General features: G+C 38.9%; 3 protein-coding genes across 5 annotated transcripts in view; all 3 read right to left on the bottom strand.

Annotated features, from left to right (window-relative positions):
• Positions 1 to 319: 319 nt before the first annotated feature.
• zgc:163080 (uncharacterized protein LOC799515 homolog) lies at positions 320 to 2,024 on the bottom strand. Its single transcript, XM_041050571.1, has 5 exons — positions 1,916 to 2,024; positions 1,311 to 1,393; positions 1,080 to 1,181; positions 893 to 980; positions 320 to 789 (listed from the first exon to the last, which is right to left on the bottom strand). The coding sequence occupies exons 2-5, from the start codon at positions 1,384 to 1,386 to the stop codon at positions 747 to 749; spliced, it is 309 nt and encodes a 102-aa protein (XP_040906505.1). The 5' UTR covers positions 1,387 to 1,393; positions 1,916 to 2,024; the 3' UTR covers positions 320 to 746.
• The window catches only part of mcph1 (microcephalin 1), a 41,019-nt gene continuing 25,788 nt past the window's right edge, over positions 1,789 to 17,019 (bottom strand). Inside the window, exons 14-16 of one of the 3 annotated variants that reach the window (XR_005894919.1) lie at positions 13,614 to 13,851; positions 13,117 to 13,518; positions 1,789 to 1,808 (exon numbers count right to left, since the gene is read on the bottom strand). Coding sequence is in view for 2 of the 3 variants with exons in the window: in XM_041050565.1 (XP_040906499.1) it covers positions 13,466 to 13,518; positions 13,614 to 13,851 (291 nt within the window). In the remaining variant the exon portion in view is untranslated. Of the gene's footprint in view, positions 1,809 to 12,926; positions 13,519 to 13,613; positions 13,852 to 17,019 lie in introns of those variants that run through there. The other 2 variants (XM_041050565.1, XM_041050566.1) reach the window with 2 other exon arrangements.
• Positions 2,946 to 12,509, bottom strand: agpat5 (1-acylglycerol-3-phosphate O-acyltransferase 5 (lysophosphatidic acid acyltransferase, epsilon)). The gene is made up of 8 exons (XM_041050568.1): positions 11,685 to 12,509; positions 10,976 to 11,045; positions 10,773 to 10,888; positions 10,565 to 10,654; positions 9,348 to 9,438; positions 8,185 to 8,346; positions 5,793 to 5,916; positions 2,946 to 5,070 (listed from the first exon to the last, which is right to left on the bottom strand). Exons 1-8 carry the CDS (start codon positions 11,901 to 11,903, stop codon positions 4,845 to 4,847), a joined length of 1,098 nt encoding a protein of 365 aa, XP_040906502.1. The 5' UTR covers positions 11,904 to 12,509; the 3' UTR covers positions 2,946 to 4,844.

Genomic DNA, 17,019 nt, shown 5'->3' with positions numbered 1-17,019 from the left:
ACCTGGTATGCAAAAAGAAAAACATAATTTTAAGAATCACATCTGTTTATTTAGCTTTGCTATTATCAAAAATTGGTTGCAAAAATCATTTCTGTGGGTGGACTCTTTTCTGGCCTTCTTTTATATTAATTTTAACCCACATATCATAATATGCAACCTAGGATGAGATAGCAATTTTTCCCATATCTTGTGACACAGGTGGGGTAAATTAATGTTTCACTACCTGGAGTGCTGCCCTGCATTACCTGCTGCAATGTTTTCTCTGCAAATGGAGCTCTCATGTTTCAGCAGGTTCAAACATATTACACAAACACTTAAGTACACAACCATATTAAATTTTATTATTTTTCCCCATGACAAACAACAGCACCCACAAAGTTCATGTGCAGTGTATCTGTTATACTGCCAGTACTGTGAGCGAATACATCTGTGGTAACAACACCAATCACAAATTTCAAATCATAAAAATAAAATCACACACACACAAAAAAAGATTTGTGTTATATAAGACTGCCATAAAGATTTACTGCAGCAAGAGTTAATATTATCATATTAATCTTATCTGTTGAACACTCACTGGCAGCTTTACCAAGGTTTCTGGTCACATGAAACTTGTGTTCCCATTCGAAACACAAGAAAGACTTGTTATAGTGTGCTTAACTGGGAATGATGTTTCCTTTAAAATAAGGATTGTTTGTTGAGAGACGGACAGAGTCTCCCCCCTCTGGTCAGCGTTGTTCCTCCGGTCACACCATGATTAGGAGTAACAGTCGAAACACCATGAGTAAACTAAAAGAGAAAGACAAAAGCAAGTCAGAAATTATTGCAATAGCAAGTGTGTGCTCGATGCATTTCTGCAAGTTTCTGCCTGTTGAGCAGCTCTGACTGTTACCTTAGTCCTGACATAATGCCAGCTGGCAGTACTTTTCCAGATTTCTTGTACCTCATTCCCATCACTACTGAGAGGAGTCCTGCAGAAACTGAAAAATGGAAAACAGCTTTACATGATACTGGCTGGAAATTTTAACCAGTTTAACCAGTGAAAATCAGCACATTAGAATGGGCTTAGCCATACTCACGCAATGAGACCTTAATGTCCTTTGGGTCATTAGAGACGTTATAGGCACCATAAGCAGATAATCCACCAAAAACCAAACCAGCCATTAGGGACATCACGCTGCCTACGATGAAACAAAAGACACATGAACATAATCAGGGTTAATTCGTCAAACAAATTAACAGTGTGGCAATTCTCTCAAGTTGAGCTTTCCGTCAAAATGAAAATAAACACTCAAGTGTGAACTCTCAACCTTTTCTCTTGTATCCCATAAATCCTCCAAAAGCGATGGCTGCAGCATAGCTAAATCCAATCCAGTCCACTGCCATTGCAAAGCTGTACACAGAGATACAGGACAGGGTGTCAGGTGAGGTTGGTTGGAAGTAATGAATCATGGTTATTTTGAGGTGCACATTTTAGAAATACTTTTAAACAAAGCACAAAAGCAGAACTCAGACAAACTTAGCAGCAGGCACAGAAAAGAACTGAAATAAGTTACTTTTCTTTTTTCCTTCATTAACGCAACAACCAGTCTCCTTTCAACCAACATAAAGAACCACGGTATTTTGTCAGTGAATGTTTCTAGGTAGGACATATGCTAATTAGTTCACCTTTTTATCTTCTTAAACTTTTAAGAAAAACACGTACTATATCTATCAACCCGCAGAAAGATTGACAGGCCGCTAGATGTCGCTGTGATTAAAACATAAAACAACAACAGGGGGACCCTTCACACACACCCGCACACACACTGTATCCCACATTATACGCGCATATTCACGCTAATAATTAACTCCACGTGAAGCGCGTACTGTGTATGTTATTAACACTACACTTTTATTTGATAAGTTTTGTTACCTTGAGTCCAAACCAAAGAGCAGCAGAGCTCAGAGACGTTAACTGTTCACACTGTCACTCAGCTTCCTCGTTACTGTCCACAAACCGCACTGCGCATGTGCCACTCGTTCGTGCTGTGTTCGCTGAAAGTCGACAAAGTGGGAAAGTAGTAATTCAGAACATTAAAATTGAAAAAACAATATTTGGGTAGACTTTTCTTTTTCCAAAATAAAATTAAAGGGAACTACATTAAAATGGCATATATTATCTCTGCAATAAGCTGTTTCTGTTCCTCCTTCATGGTCAAATGTGTATTTATTCATATTTTGTTACTTTTGGAAACAAATGGCCTTTTTAATGTAGAAGAGTTTATAGACTGAATAAAAAAAGGAGAGCTACAATTTTTTGCTCACCATATTTATAGTATCACAACTTTATTCTTGAATTCTGAGTTTATTGACACTCAAATTATTTGATAAAGTGACTGCACCTTAAAACAACACAAAAATTGAGTGTAATCAACTAATTGTTATGATGAAAGCTGCTGATGTGTAGTCTGCGGTGTCCACTGTACCTAATGTGAACGTGGAGGCATTATAGTTGATACACAATGCATGGAGAGCAGTGGGGTGTGGAGGTGAGTGGTCAATATGGGCCTGAAAGATAGTTAAATCTGGCCAGGAGCTGTCCCTCTGGCAGCTCATGGCCCGTGAGCATGACTCACTTTAAAATTCTACCTCTGATCAAAAGTAGTTAAGTCGAGTTTAAATAAAAGCATGAAGTTATTCACAAGGTATCACACATACTTGATATGACGAGAGCAATTGTTTAAAAAAAAAAGTGGCAACTTGAGTTTTTTTTTTTTTAATACTCAGTCAACATTGGGTTGTTCAAATTCAGGATCACTAAATGCTTGTTCAACATACAACTGAATCCCAGCAGTAAAACATTGTACCAGTAGTTTGCAGATAAACTGGTGAATCTCTGATATCTGATTGAGTACAAGGAATCTTAACAATCATATGTTCTGAATGATAGGACAACTGAGAGATAACTTGACTCTTTCCCAAAGAAAACCATTTTATTTCACTCTGAAACCCCATTTCCAGAATTTACACACGTTAAAGGTTTCATTGTTTAATAATAGTTCTCAAAAAGTGTAAATCAATGCATTCGTAGAGCAAAATAAGCCACTATTAACTGTAGACAATGTGACCGCAAGCTGCAGTGAGCCACAGCTCCAGCAGAGCGCCTCCATGCAGTCACCTGGTGGAAAAAGAGCCACTGCGGCCCTCTGTGGGAGGGCTGAGGACCAACTCCTCCAAAGAGAAGGCACACATTTTCAAAAACAGTTGGCATTGGAACACTGTCTACATAGAGTTTCCTGATGAGGTACAGTCTGAGCTTGTCAGGATAAAAATGACTATAAAATGGCTGACAAGGGTCATTTAAGAACAAAGAAGGATTATTCAAACAGACATTTGAGTGACATGTAAAAACCATGAGATTTACTGTACCATCGACATGAGGAAAACAAATTACAGGCTAACTCTAGAGGAGGACGAGACAGCAAACATGTAAAGTGACTTGTGGAAAATGCAATGGTTTCATTACAGTAAACAATGATGATGGATAAACAGTGCATTTCACAATACAGTGATGTTTATAATACAAATGGCTTCGAGTGCACAGGAGTCTGTAATATACTGTTAACATGGCTTTGTCAGCTTTTTGCTAGGTAGGTACTTTCAAGTCAGCTGTAACACATTATTTGAAATAACAAATGCATATAAAAGTTATGGAACTGAATAAACCACACACACACAACAAAAAAAATAATTTTAATGTAATTAATCCAAAAAAAAAAAAAAAAAAGACAGTAAGTTTCTTTGCTGTCATTAGGGCTGGTATTAAAACAAGTATTGCTCAACTTAAACCACCTGCAGAATAACGTGGCAAATACACCAGGTTTTGGCAATGACTGACACTTTAAGGTTAAAGCGATATTTTACATTGGTAGAACATTTTTAAATGGGCATTCCTCTGTATGAGCTCACTGTGGCATCTGCCAGTGTTCAGTGACAATGACTTGAAATGTAGACTAGACTGTATATTTAATATTAAAGGGTGTCAGGGAAAACAAAAATGTACTCCTTCATATATGCATAAATGAACATATTTTTAAAGCTACATTCATTATCAATATAAAATAAAAGAGTCCGTATGAATATTTATGGTAAACAACTCAGCTGGTGTCATCTTTATGAGCCCCTACAGAGGACTACATGTCATTTATTTTGTTCTACTGATGTAAAAACATCACTTTAAATGAGCAAAGTGCATAATCCTCCTGATGTGGGACTTGGCGTAAAACACAGACATTTTAAACCAATGTCGACGTATCAGTGCACTTCATTATTAATGATCCATCACGAGTAGGTTCGTGCACTGTGTCAGGTACATACAGTAGCTGACCATCATCATTAAATGCATTTTGAGAGTACTCAGCACACTTTGTTGGCGAAAATAAATGTAATTTAAGAGCTTTAAAACTGGCCAATGTTCGAATGACAAATGAGCATGCATTAATACTAATTTGGTTGAAAACTGATGAAGGGGAAATTATTTTTTAGAGAAGAACGTAGCAATTTTTTTTTCATTTATTATACTCTTCAACAAATCCATTCATGTTTTCTTATCATTTCAGGCTGCAAATCCAAATAACGCGAGGGAGCAAGTAGCACAAAAAGCTTTCATTTCTCACATTTCTCTGTTCAGCTTTCAGCTCAAGGTCAACAGTAAGCCAGACATGTGGGGATAAATCTCTGAGCCTCTTATCAGATACAGCTCTGCATCTGGAACACACCTTGTGTTGTTGTGATACAGGAAAATGGCACCGTCTCTCCATGTCTTTTGTGCGTCTCATCGTGGCAGCCTCCGCCCCCGTTCGTTAAGGAAAAAAGTTCACCCACAGCCAGCCCAGCAGGGTCCCATACATCCAGGTCCTCACGTAGACTTTCCTGCCGCTCTCCGTCAGCAGTAATGGCAGTGTCAATCCCGCCAAGATCATCATAGATGGGAGGGTTTTGGAGAGGTTGAGAGGAGACGGTTTGCCTTCCCCGGGGAACCTGCAAATTTTGTCTGCATCCTCTGACTCGTAGAACTCCGTCAGCAGCCTTTAAAAAGAGAGACAGCTCTTAGGTCTCCTGTCACAGAAATGCACAGGGACTAAAACGAAACTGCAAAGTGAAACAAAGCCAAAATCTGACAAAAGTTCACATCAGTATTTTTACAACATAAACGAAGTCAAGACTTTTTTGGATTGGCTGGTGTTTTGTTAATGTTGGGCTCAGTAGGTTACTGCTTTTTTTTTTTTTTTTTTTTTTTTACTAGTATTTCAAAACACATGTACTTTACAGTCTAAACTTGTGTTTCTTGACTTTTTCTTCTCATATTACTCATGAGTTTCTGTTGTGCAAATGAAAAACTCAAGCTTTTCCCAAACTCTCAATTTTTACACACAAAATACACAAAGCTGACAATAAACCAAAGTGCTGGACAGACTCATCATATATTGGTTTGTAAATCTACATGTTCATGTTGCCTTGACTATAAATTTGCTAAACTGAATTCCGATCTTTTTTGGTTATTCTTCCCACATGAACCAGATTAGGAAAACTGCATGTAATCAGATTTTTAGACTAAACTAGACGACTGTTTTACTTTCAGGTTTTCCGAGAATCAAACCGAAGCTGAGATGCATATCTGTCCTTGGAACGGATGGCATTCGGAAGCATAACATTTTAAAACCTCACTGCCGCTCACATATCGATTGGATTGGAACATACAATTACAACATGATTAATCGTTCCACCTACACGCGCACACACACACTTACTGGTCCTTGATTTCGAACCGCTCATGCAGCCACCTGCGGAAAAACACTGGCTCTGGAGGAATTTCCTTTATGTCCACACGGTTGAAGTGTATGTGGACTCGCGGACATTCTTTGCACAGGAATTCTGTCAAACACAGAAAATAAAGAGACTAAACAAAAACAGGAAAAGCCTTTCAGCAAAACGGCACGTAGAGTGAGCACTTAAAATCAACACAAGGTGACAGTGATAGAGTGGAGCTGCTATGACGCTGCAATGCCAAGGCCCTTTGATTCACAAAAGTAAAGGCCCCTGAGGTACAGCAGCTTGTTGGTCACAATGGTTACATAACAGATTCTGAAAGAAGAGCAATTACAGAACTGATAATGAAATGAGCTGAAAACCTGTGTCTAAAATCTGAGTTTAAATGTAGAAAGCACAATTTCATATCTGAAAGTATCCAAATCTTTAAATAAATATCATTTGTTTAATGACACAAATACATATTTCTTCTACAGTAAATGAGTTAAAATGTTTTGAGTGTTCAGTCTCAAGCGAAATTAAACCGTGAGGGCAACGAGCAGAGAAAGAAAACCAGTCTGAGAAGGTCAGACATAAAAATGTAACTAAGTGTGAAGGCTCAAGGCTACACGTGTATCCCTGGAGACCTTCAAGTTCCTGTTTCCACAACATGCAATATTATCAGGAAACTTGGAACTGCGGCCAAAAGAGGAAACCTGATCGAAGTCAGCAGCGACAGATCGACCACGCTGGTGGAGAGCGCACCTCCATCAGCTGCTGCACAGATTGACGTTGACCTTCGACACAATATCTGATAGTTTAACTAACACTGACAACTCAGTGGACCTCCTCCGAGAAAGCTGAGCTTCCACCACAGGTCATGTGTGTTTGAGCAGAACAATGTTCCAAAACACACTTTAAGAACAATTTGGAATAGATGAAGGAAATCAGCTCTTCGCTCCGGAGTGACAAACAATGCCTCCTGGCTTTTAAAAAAAACAAACAAAAACAAACTCTGGTGGAGAAGAAAATCTGAGAGAAGGAATCTTTAATATCTGGAGACGCCTGCATGTAAAGAGGAAACCAAACAGCTACCAGGAGAGGTGGAGGGAGCTCATTAACTGATTTAAGAACTACTTGACAGCAGATAATGTGCTACCCCAAGTATTCACGACCATTTCTGTTCTGTGATCTGACATATATATTCAATATATATTCAGACATTTTTTTTTTCCAGATCATCACAGTAAGATTCAAACTGTTCATGCTGATGAGAAACATTTGTCAGATGTGAAACAGAAAGAACATCCGAAACAAAGTGTGGTCTCTTGCAGCTGCAGCGTGAAACGCAGCCTCGAGTCAACACCACATCCTCGTGAAATTACTGAAGTCACCTTCACAACATAAGGCCAGGAAGTGCGTGATGAGAACGCTTTTCTATTCTCTCTGTTCTGTTTGCTAGAAACACATCAGTGTTTATTCCTGAATGAAACGGGATGTTTTTTTTTTTTGTTTGTTTTATTTATTGTTTTTAACATTCAAACAGAGTTCATCAAACAACCAGGGACACAGAATAATCAAAACTTCAAAACATGGAGTCATGCTGTTTACAGGAATACACGGCTGTTAACAGCCGATGTTTGCTATGTGATTAATTACTGAGGGAGTGTACACATTGTTGCTGGACTGATAATACAATGCCTGCGAGACTCGGGATACAATGATCAACAGAAAACAGAGGCAGCTGCTGTTAGCTAACAAACTGCGACTGTTTTTATATCTGGTGTTAAAATGTTATTTGTATACCTGTGACGAACAAATCCCTTTTCCTGCCTTAATACCTGGTGTTAACATGTAATTTTATTACTGTTATTCAAAAGCCAGTATGTGGGAAAGTGGTATTTTGTTTTCATATTATTTGTCATTTATAGCACTTATTAATTTCTCAGAGCTTGTCTGTGTCTATGTAATGTTTTATTGTGTGTGTATATCATATGTACATATCATTCTAATTTGTTAGTAAATTCATATTGATGTTGGTGCTGAAAATAATTGGGTTACAGCCCTAATGAGGACCACAGCGACAACAGCTGATGTGGATCCAAGCAAACAAATAACAGACCTGAGATGTGTGTGGTCATTCGACTCAAAACTCTTTGCTGCAGTTACTTAGAAGTTGTTTCATAGCCACATTTACACCTGGTATTACATGTGATTTCTATTTGGGTACATTATCTGGATAATGGCATCCAGTTCCTGCATTTATACCTGGTATTAATAAGCATCACTTTTTGAAAGAGTTACAGCTGTACAGATAGCATTTACACCAGGCTAAGATCCGATAAAGGCGTGAACAAACTTACCGATCTGACCGTATCTTGATGTCCTGCTTACCTGGCATTGATGGCGCAGGTCTTCTTCGACCGGAGGAGTCCAGCGTTCCCTCGTAGGCAACTGTGATGTCATAGACAGCGTCCAGGTGGCCCTTCATGGTCTCGATGGCTATGTGAGATGCCTTCATCCTGGGTGTAAGCGTGTGCTTCAGAACAGCCAGTCCTACAGTAAGGATGTCACAACAGTAAGAGGTTTATTGACAGCGTCAAAGTCATATTAGCCTACAGTGTTAAAAAAAACCCATGTATATATATTTAATAGAAATACATAATGAAACAGTAATTCAATGTCAATGTGTTTGGGTCAGTTTCTGCACTGTGTTCTTCCTCTTTCGATGTGGCACCACTCTCTGCTCACTAATACCTCACTAATAGCAGATAATGTCATGTGCACATGTCGGCGCTCCACAGCGATTTATTTGGATTAATGGGGGAAGGTGATATTCAGAGCTGTGGTCCAGATCGGCTTAATCTCTGCAGAATGAATACAGTTTGTGAGCTGACCTGAAACACCACAGTGCACAACAGCATCATACCAGCCACAATGATACAACTAATGCATTTGACTGTAAAATCTTAACGCTATAATGAGATGCACCTCGCAGTCAAACACAAGCACCCTGTGAATAAGCTAATTTCACTTCCTAATGTGACAAAAATAACCAGAAGAGACATCTCTTTCCAACACACTCTTTCTCGTACTGTGACTGAGCACTGAATTCTCTCCTATCGACCAACAGAAAGTCCATTTATTCCTCAAAACTTTGAGCTACATCAGCTGAATATCTAATAAGCAGTTTTGGTGGAAGCTGATTTGGTCCTGACACCACACCAGTAGGAGTTCTGCTTTTATAAAGTTCTACTAATTAGTACTTCAACAAAAGGGCATAAACAAAATTGTCCAAAAAATTTATATAACTGCTATGCCATTTTACCCTCTCACATATTTCAAAAATGAATACATGATTCTAATGATGCACAATTTAACCTGAAAATTTAACTCTGAATTTTATAAATTCGTATATTCACTGGCCAAACAGAAGCTTGCGACGGTGACGAAAGGTCACAGAACAAAATGTAGTCAGCTGATTTACAGACCGAGTGGGCTGTGCTCAATTAGTATGCAAGCTGTACAGCAGTGAATGGCTGCCATTACGACTGTACCTTCTTTCGTAGCAAAAGCCTGACTGTCAGTGATAACGTTCTTGAGCTCTGGATTATACCGAGTTCCTTCTGGGAAGATGACGAGGTACATCTGTGGGGAGAAAAAAAAAAAAAACACTTGAAAGTCGCTTCACTTCTGGTTCTTCTTGAACTGGCCAAAGAGGAATTTCACTTACAATGAACAAGAAACATGGAAATACTGTCCTGAACCTCTAGAGAGAGAAATCTTGAACCACAATTTTTAATCTATTTTTAATTTTATTCAATTAATTTCATTTTTTATTTTAATATTATTTCAAGTGCATACTGAGCTTTATTTGAACAATTTATTTGAGAGATAAGTTTGAGTCAAATTGGGTCACTCGTAATGTATATAATTTAAAACTTCTGCACTTATTTCAATTACAAGTATGGCCATTTTCCAAGCTCAGTCTTATTTTCCAATTTTTTTTTATCATTGTGACAGCTGATTACGTTACAATTTATAAGCTTTCATAGAAGACACACACACAAGCACACAAAAACACACGGGCGGTGGGAGAGAGGGGGAGAGAGAGACAGAGAGAGAGAGAGGGGGGGAGAGGGAGAGGGGGAGAGGGAGGGAGGGAAAACACTAATCTCCCACGGTTTAATCCAAAAAAGTGATTAAAAACAAGCCGTTCTGACACAATAACACACACTGTAAAGGGACCTTGGTGATCCAATCTCTAACTAGACTAGCAGACAGTCGGCAACATAACTCCGCCAAGGCCAAACAATCCTGCACGTCTGTCTAGCTCTTATAATGGAAAAATAAAAGGAAAATGGATGTGGTCTAATAACATAAATTATTTCTTTGTCATAAAATATAGTATGTACAACTCTCTGTGTAATGCAGATTCAGCATTTTCTTCCACTAGATCCAGATCATTATCAGAATCTGCACAAAACTGTACAAACTCATAGATCTCAACACCATAAATATGTCATCAAGATCCATACAGTATTTCATAAGAAAAAATAAAAAATTCTGGATCTGTCCCTTTAACTGGAGCCACACAAAAGTTTAATGGGCCCCTTCCCTCCACTGAGTTTGGTGCAAACCGGTTCAGTACATTTTGTGTAATCCTGCTGGCCAACAAACAGGGTAGGTAACAGCAGACAGTATTTCTAAATCACAGAGTAAATATGCACAAGTCAAGAGGCTAATTTATGAACAACATTTATGGAGCACTTACCGGTGCTCCAGACTGAGTCTGAGTGAGCAGCTTCTTCTTCATTGCCTTCTCATTAAACTTTGCACTTCGCTTCACGTAGATCCCTCCGTGCTGAAAGAGAAAGACAATCTGATTATAACCGCAGTGGGAAATGTTATTTATGTTTCATTTGCATCTTTACATCTGTAATTTACAAAATGACATTCAAATACTCACACAGTTGCATTACCTGAGAGAAATACCATCCATAAAGTGGGAGCCACTTAAGTCCATCTTTAAGAACATATCTGACATGACCAATAGCATTCTGCCTGATGGCGAGCATGTCAGCAATGATCCAGTCAGCTACAAGGAGCATTGGTATAGATTAGATATTTAAAATGTGGGTCACAATGGACTAAGTTTTTAAAGTTGGATATTCAAATATATTACCTGTACATTGATGATTAGACAGGTAGATCACGTTCTCTTTTTTCTTTGGTATATCTCCATATATTACAATCTACAGAGAAAGGAACAAAAGTAGATTAAAGATATTTCACAGATGTCCTGGACAATTATCAATTTGCAAATTCATTCTACAAGGAGACAAAACTTTTTAAAAAAAATTCAAACTATGTCAGGGATTTGGTTCCAGCTCAGAGCGAGTTTTTTTTTTATTTTTTACAAAAACTAAACCTGCAGCTTTTCAATAAACCCAAGAGGATTTATTAAAAGAAAATCGTCCCTTCCAATCTACTCATGCAACTGGAGGGACAGAGCAGGCAGTACACAAACAACATCATATCAGAAACTAAAGTTACAACAGTTACAGCACTATGACTACTGTTTTTGTACACAACCCAACGTACAAAAATACCAACTGTACAAGGAGTGGCTACAACAGGGCTAAAGAATGCAGACTTTCATGCTATGCATCAGGTTCATCAAGATCCTGCTGATCAGCCTTGGTGTCTGGCTCCAATCTATATTTTGCTATTTTAGGACTTTCAACAAAGAAACCTGCAAGGAAATGCTACATGCACTGAATGTGCATGTAGCATTAATTTTTGCACACATGGTGACCACATTATCAACACCAACTTAGTCTTTAACAATCAGATTTTCTGAGTTTACATGCAGTAAGTGAAGGATCACTCACCTCAACCCCTGTATAGTTTTCAAAGAAGAAGAGTACCATACTCTGGTAGATGGAGTACAGCCGGTCGTCTATCCTGTGATACACTCGCGTTGGTAAGACAGTTGAAAGTAAACGCCAAACCGACCACGACAGCAGATATGCCGGGGCTGTCCCCAGCATGATCGTGGCTGGAAACCAGTACCGCAGCGAGTATGTGTGCACAATCAAAGAGAGCAGCATGATCCCACCTCTGGCTCCACTAAAGTAATAAAAGTCCCTGAAGTTGACTGCTGGACTTGGTGCCACACTCTGTGAGCTCTGTGGCTAAGTTACAGACTATCTATCCCGCCGAACACCTGGCCTACTTTCAGCACACCTGTCCTGACAAGTCAGCATAAGAAAGTGAGAAAGCTGCACAGTGAGGAGCTAGCTGGCTAAAGCTAATTTTAACCTTGTGTGCAAAACGCAGTTAGCCAAGTCGGCTTAAGCGCTAACGTCCACCCATACTGCGATACAAAAAAACCCCGAAAGTAACCGCTGTTATCCGATCAGCATCATCATCTCAGAACAGCAAACCGGAAAACGACCTCAACCTGAACTCCGTACATTTACTGTACAAGTTAAGACAACGGGTTAGCCTACTATCTAACGTGTTTGACCAGAGAGGAAGTTTTAACTAACGCTACATTTGACATAAACTACCTTCTCTAATGCGGATACGACAGAAAAGTCTAAACCAAACGTCTGCTCAGTTACTAAAAGACAAAATATTTTCTATTTCCTTCCCTATTTCTTCTTCATCTTTTTCTGGTTAGCTGTCCGTGAACTAGCTTCTTGCAGCAAATGTCACGCCTCCCTACGTAACGACACACCGTAACATCGACGAAGCTGATTGGCCAAATAACTAAATAGAGGCCGACCAATGGGCGTTCTAATATTAAAGGACCCTACCGCTTTTTTTTTTCAATTTGAGCATAATAAATTTCTTACATTTAATTCTCAGGGATCTTGTGTGAAAATATTAATCTCAAAGAACAGAGGAGAGTGACAAAAAAGTAATTCAGTCAGACACAATGATATATGATTTAGTTATATTTGCACTGAAAGTGGCGAGATAACAGAGGGAGTAGCCTAGTATGCTTTGAGTCATACTATGCAGACGTGGAGTAAAATACTGATAAAATTATTTATTTTATGAGGCTTGGCTGAATGAACTGGCTCCAAAAGGACATTTGACAGAATATAAGAAAATTAACAAAAACAAACATTTAAAAAAAGCTTTAATTAACAATGACATCACAAAACATTTCTATAAAAGATTCAGTATTTTATCTCCATTAGAGTATTGAACTGGCTTGGAAAGTATTTTTAAAATCACATTTTAATGAATGTAAAAGAATGAGGCTCAATCACATACTCATTTGTTGTGAAAAACATGCTCTACTATACCTACTACACACACACACACACACACACACACACACACACACACACACACACACACACAGTAGTGGTCGCTACATTATGGGGAAAAAAACTGCAATTCATAACAGATCAACATGCAGTATATGTTAAAGCAGTCTTTCGAAGTAACAGGTTTCAGTGGTAACCAGGGACTAAAAATCTTCAGAAACAAAAGAGGATTTACGTAAAGCCTCCTAACACATCACAACGACAAACTTGCACAGGAGGGACATTGTAAGAAAAAGCTAAAAGACGGTATGTGTGACGTGACTTGCCACTGTCCAAGATAAAATTTATAAAACTAAACTTCACAGTCAAAAAAGAAAATTCATCAGCTTTCACTCCAAATCGTAGTTATCATATGACAGCTGCTTCAGATGTGTGATACTATCTGAAATAAAATAGCAAAACATGAGAGAAACAATTATTAGTGACGCAATAAAAGAGTTTAACCTTTAACACAGAGATTAGCTGAAAATATCTTACCCAGCACCCACTGCTCAGACAGTATCCTGCTTCCCTCTGGTCTCCTGCCGTTGTACCTCCCTATGCAGATACCCGCCTGCCGCACAGTTTTGCAGACTGTTCCTCCACAGAGCTGGATCAGCTCCACTAGACTCTGAGTGGGCGGCTGGGAGTGCTGGGACACAAACATGGCTGGCTGGCCTTGGAACAGGTCCTGCTGGTGCTCCCCGGCAGACAGGTGCCTCTGTAGACGACAGATCTGAGAGGAGAAACTGACGGTTAAATACCGGGCAAATTAACTGCTGTGAAGAGGAAGGTACGGCTCTGTCCAAAGATAACAAAATCCACCTACCAACAACCTCAAAAGTTAATTAGTTAACATGTTATATTTTGTTTCTTTAATTTGTCCAAAAACTTAAGTGTAAAAATGACAATTCATTGTTTAACAGGGAGTTGTGAGCCAGACTATTTCTTGGCTGGGACCTGTTGCTCAGCCACCAGAGGAGACTCCAGGAAGTTGCAGGCTACTGCCAAGAAATATTTCATGAGGGTGGTATCAATTTTCTCACCTAACTCTTGGCAATAAAGCAAATAAGTGTATTTCCCTAATGTCAAACTATTACTTTGAATCTAGTCCTAATGTAAACTAAAGGTGGTGAACCTGCAGCATCAAATGTTTCCCAACTTTAACATGTCATAGAACAGAACTGTTTACACTGGCAGAAACTTGTAACAAGGTTGTCGACCTTTTTTTTTTTTTTGTTAACACTGTGTAGTTAGTGTGTGATAAGTTCGTTCAAAATCAACTTAAAATTTCCAGTGACAAAATTCAGATGTTACTGTGTAGGGCTTTAATTACTGAGGTTAATTAGACCTCTTGCCAGGCTGAAGTTGGGTGGAGACATGCTGAGAATTTATATATAATGTCACCAAACTCTATGAATGAATGAATGAATGAATGAATAACAGCAGGTATTTTTCACATCAGACATTTTGAACTGAGATAGTAGGAAAAGCACGAAAAGCAGGTGTCACTATTGACATTAACAATAGTTCTGTTGTATTCAAGTGTCCCAATAAACCACAGCAGTGTGACGGTGACCCAGCATGCACAGCACCAGGACCCTGTAACTGAAGCAGGTGAATGGAGGTCAGAAATCATTAATTCAGTTATTTACACCTGTGCTTTTCCTATTGTGACACGTCAAACATTGTATGTGAAAAAGAACCACGATAACAGTCTGAACAGTCCCACCCAGCTGTGCAACAAAGCTAAAAGGAGAGTGAGGGAGCTGTCAATCAAAGTTTGCTTTGGCTTATTGGCATGGTTCACAGCATTAATTCTACCACCAACCTGCATTAGCTCCAACCTGCCCAGGGACTGCCTTTTGCCTAAATGTGGCAAATTTGCATCTAATTTCTCAGTCATCACAGCCTCAAGTTTGAAACCTTGATTCAATACTGAATCTGGCCTGAAGGTGGCTGCTAGTGATACAGCAGAGGCTGAAACAATCTGGATGTGAGGCGCATAAAAAACAGACCGTGGAACGACACTACTGAAAGACTAAATGTACCATGAAATCCAGCTCAAATGGCAACTTTTGTTAGTATGAGTGCACACTGCTAAGTCACTGCTGAAAGTGAAACCTAAACAGATTTTTTATCATTAACAGAGTGAGTTTTACAGTAGAATACCATTAACAAACTTTGAACAAACTACTCAGCACTATTTTCAGGCAGCTTGGCAACTTTTAAGTTAAAATAACATACTTGATGAGAATCACACTAAAAGAGAAAGCTCCTTTCTCGAGTTGAGCTCTGCGTGGTACAAACAAGGCATGTAATACCACCTTGTGTTCCCAGTTTCCATTTCTGCAGCCCACATTGTTCAATGAGTATCATCAGAATCTCTTTGCGGTTCTGTTTCTCTTTGGGTTTGGTGAGTGATAATCCCACCACAGACCTACTCTGTAACCTGCAGGGGTCAGTTGCTAAACTGAAGGGAACCAATCTGCTCTATTCTAAGTTGAATGCCAGGAAATGAGCTTTAAGGCTTTTGGTCTTTTGTCAATGTTCACTCAGGTTTCACTGTACGTCAATCAGTGATTGGTCAGAGGGTTCATAGACAGGGTCAGGTTAACGTTAACCCACATTGTGCACCTTAAAGGGAATGATTGAAGACTATGTGTAAGGTGTATTATGTGACAAAAGAGACTTTAAACACTAGGAAAAACAGTCCAACACAAAAGGGCAAAATGAAAGAGATAAACAAAAAGCTCGGAAAGATTATATATACAGTAGATGATGAGTATTCTACTGTTAAGAGTACAATATTGAGCCTCTGGAAACTCCATAAGTGCCATTAAACAAAATGTCACTTTGAGTATTTTTACTTGCTGTGGTGTGTTCAGCAGCAGTTTGGATTTGCATAAATTTCATTTCACATTCACTCCCGCATTGAAGATGCATTTATCATAACCCACATCTCTGTCTGCATATGAAAGTGGCACTATAAAACAAATGAAACTTAACTGCTGTCAAATGTGACACTAAATATATTCATCTGTAAACTAGCTGCGAACTGATGCCTGCTGGTTTGTTCAGTTTCCTGGTATCAGAGTGCTGAATTTTTCATATCTCTAGAGGACAGGTCATAGAAATGCCAGTGGTAACAAGCTTTCTTTGATAAATACTTGAAATTCTTACAGCTTAGTTGAGTAACATTCTATTGTGCCAGCAACAATTTATTCATATGTCACACAGGAAATCCCACCTTGTTAGTCTGGCAAACTAATCAATATCTCTGCATCCATTATTGTACATGTGTATGTACATTTCTCTTGTTATGCACAGCGAGTCTGCAGACAGGGTGGGCAGCTTGTGCAGCTCTATAACAACCAATACCAGGCAAGAATAAATTAAGCCTAACAGCCCTGTATAATGAAATACAGTGTGTGCTTGATAATTCAGCAGAAGTCACATTGTTCGCCTCACAGCATCAGCAAACCGTCTAGTGTATGGTACATACAGTATAGGACGTGGCTCAGTGATAAATAAAATGAATGAATGGCCCCTGGGATCCCCTGTGCTTTCAATGACCAAAGAACAAACTGAAATACGAGGACTGGTGTAGATGAATCTAAACCAGCAGCACGAACACCTGAAAAAGTCAGTGTTTTTGGAATGACGACAAGTCCTTCCTCTTTGGTAATGTGCCTTAAATATGTTGCATTTCCCGTATACAGTAAGTATTACATCAGCCTACTTCCTACAATTCTGTTTTGGTATTTCTATCGCACTGCAGAGGGCAAATCTAAGGCTTTCCGGTCAAAAAATAAAATATGGTGCAGTCGCCACTAAAATGTGGTTACGCTGTGGTAAAATGACTGTTCAGTACATGATATAAAGCTCAATTTTACTATAATTA

This window comes from Toxotes jaculatrix, chromosome 11 (genome assembly GCF_017976425.1).
Source record: "Toxotes jaculatrix isolate fToxJac2 chromosome 11, fToxJac2.pri, whole genome shotgun sequence".
Classification (NCBI taxonomy): domain Eukaryota; kingdom Metazoa; phylum Chordata; class Actinopteri; family Toxotidae; genus Toxotes; species Toxotes jaculatrix.
This window is presented reverse-complemented; position numbering and strand designations above follow the sequence as displayed.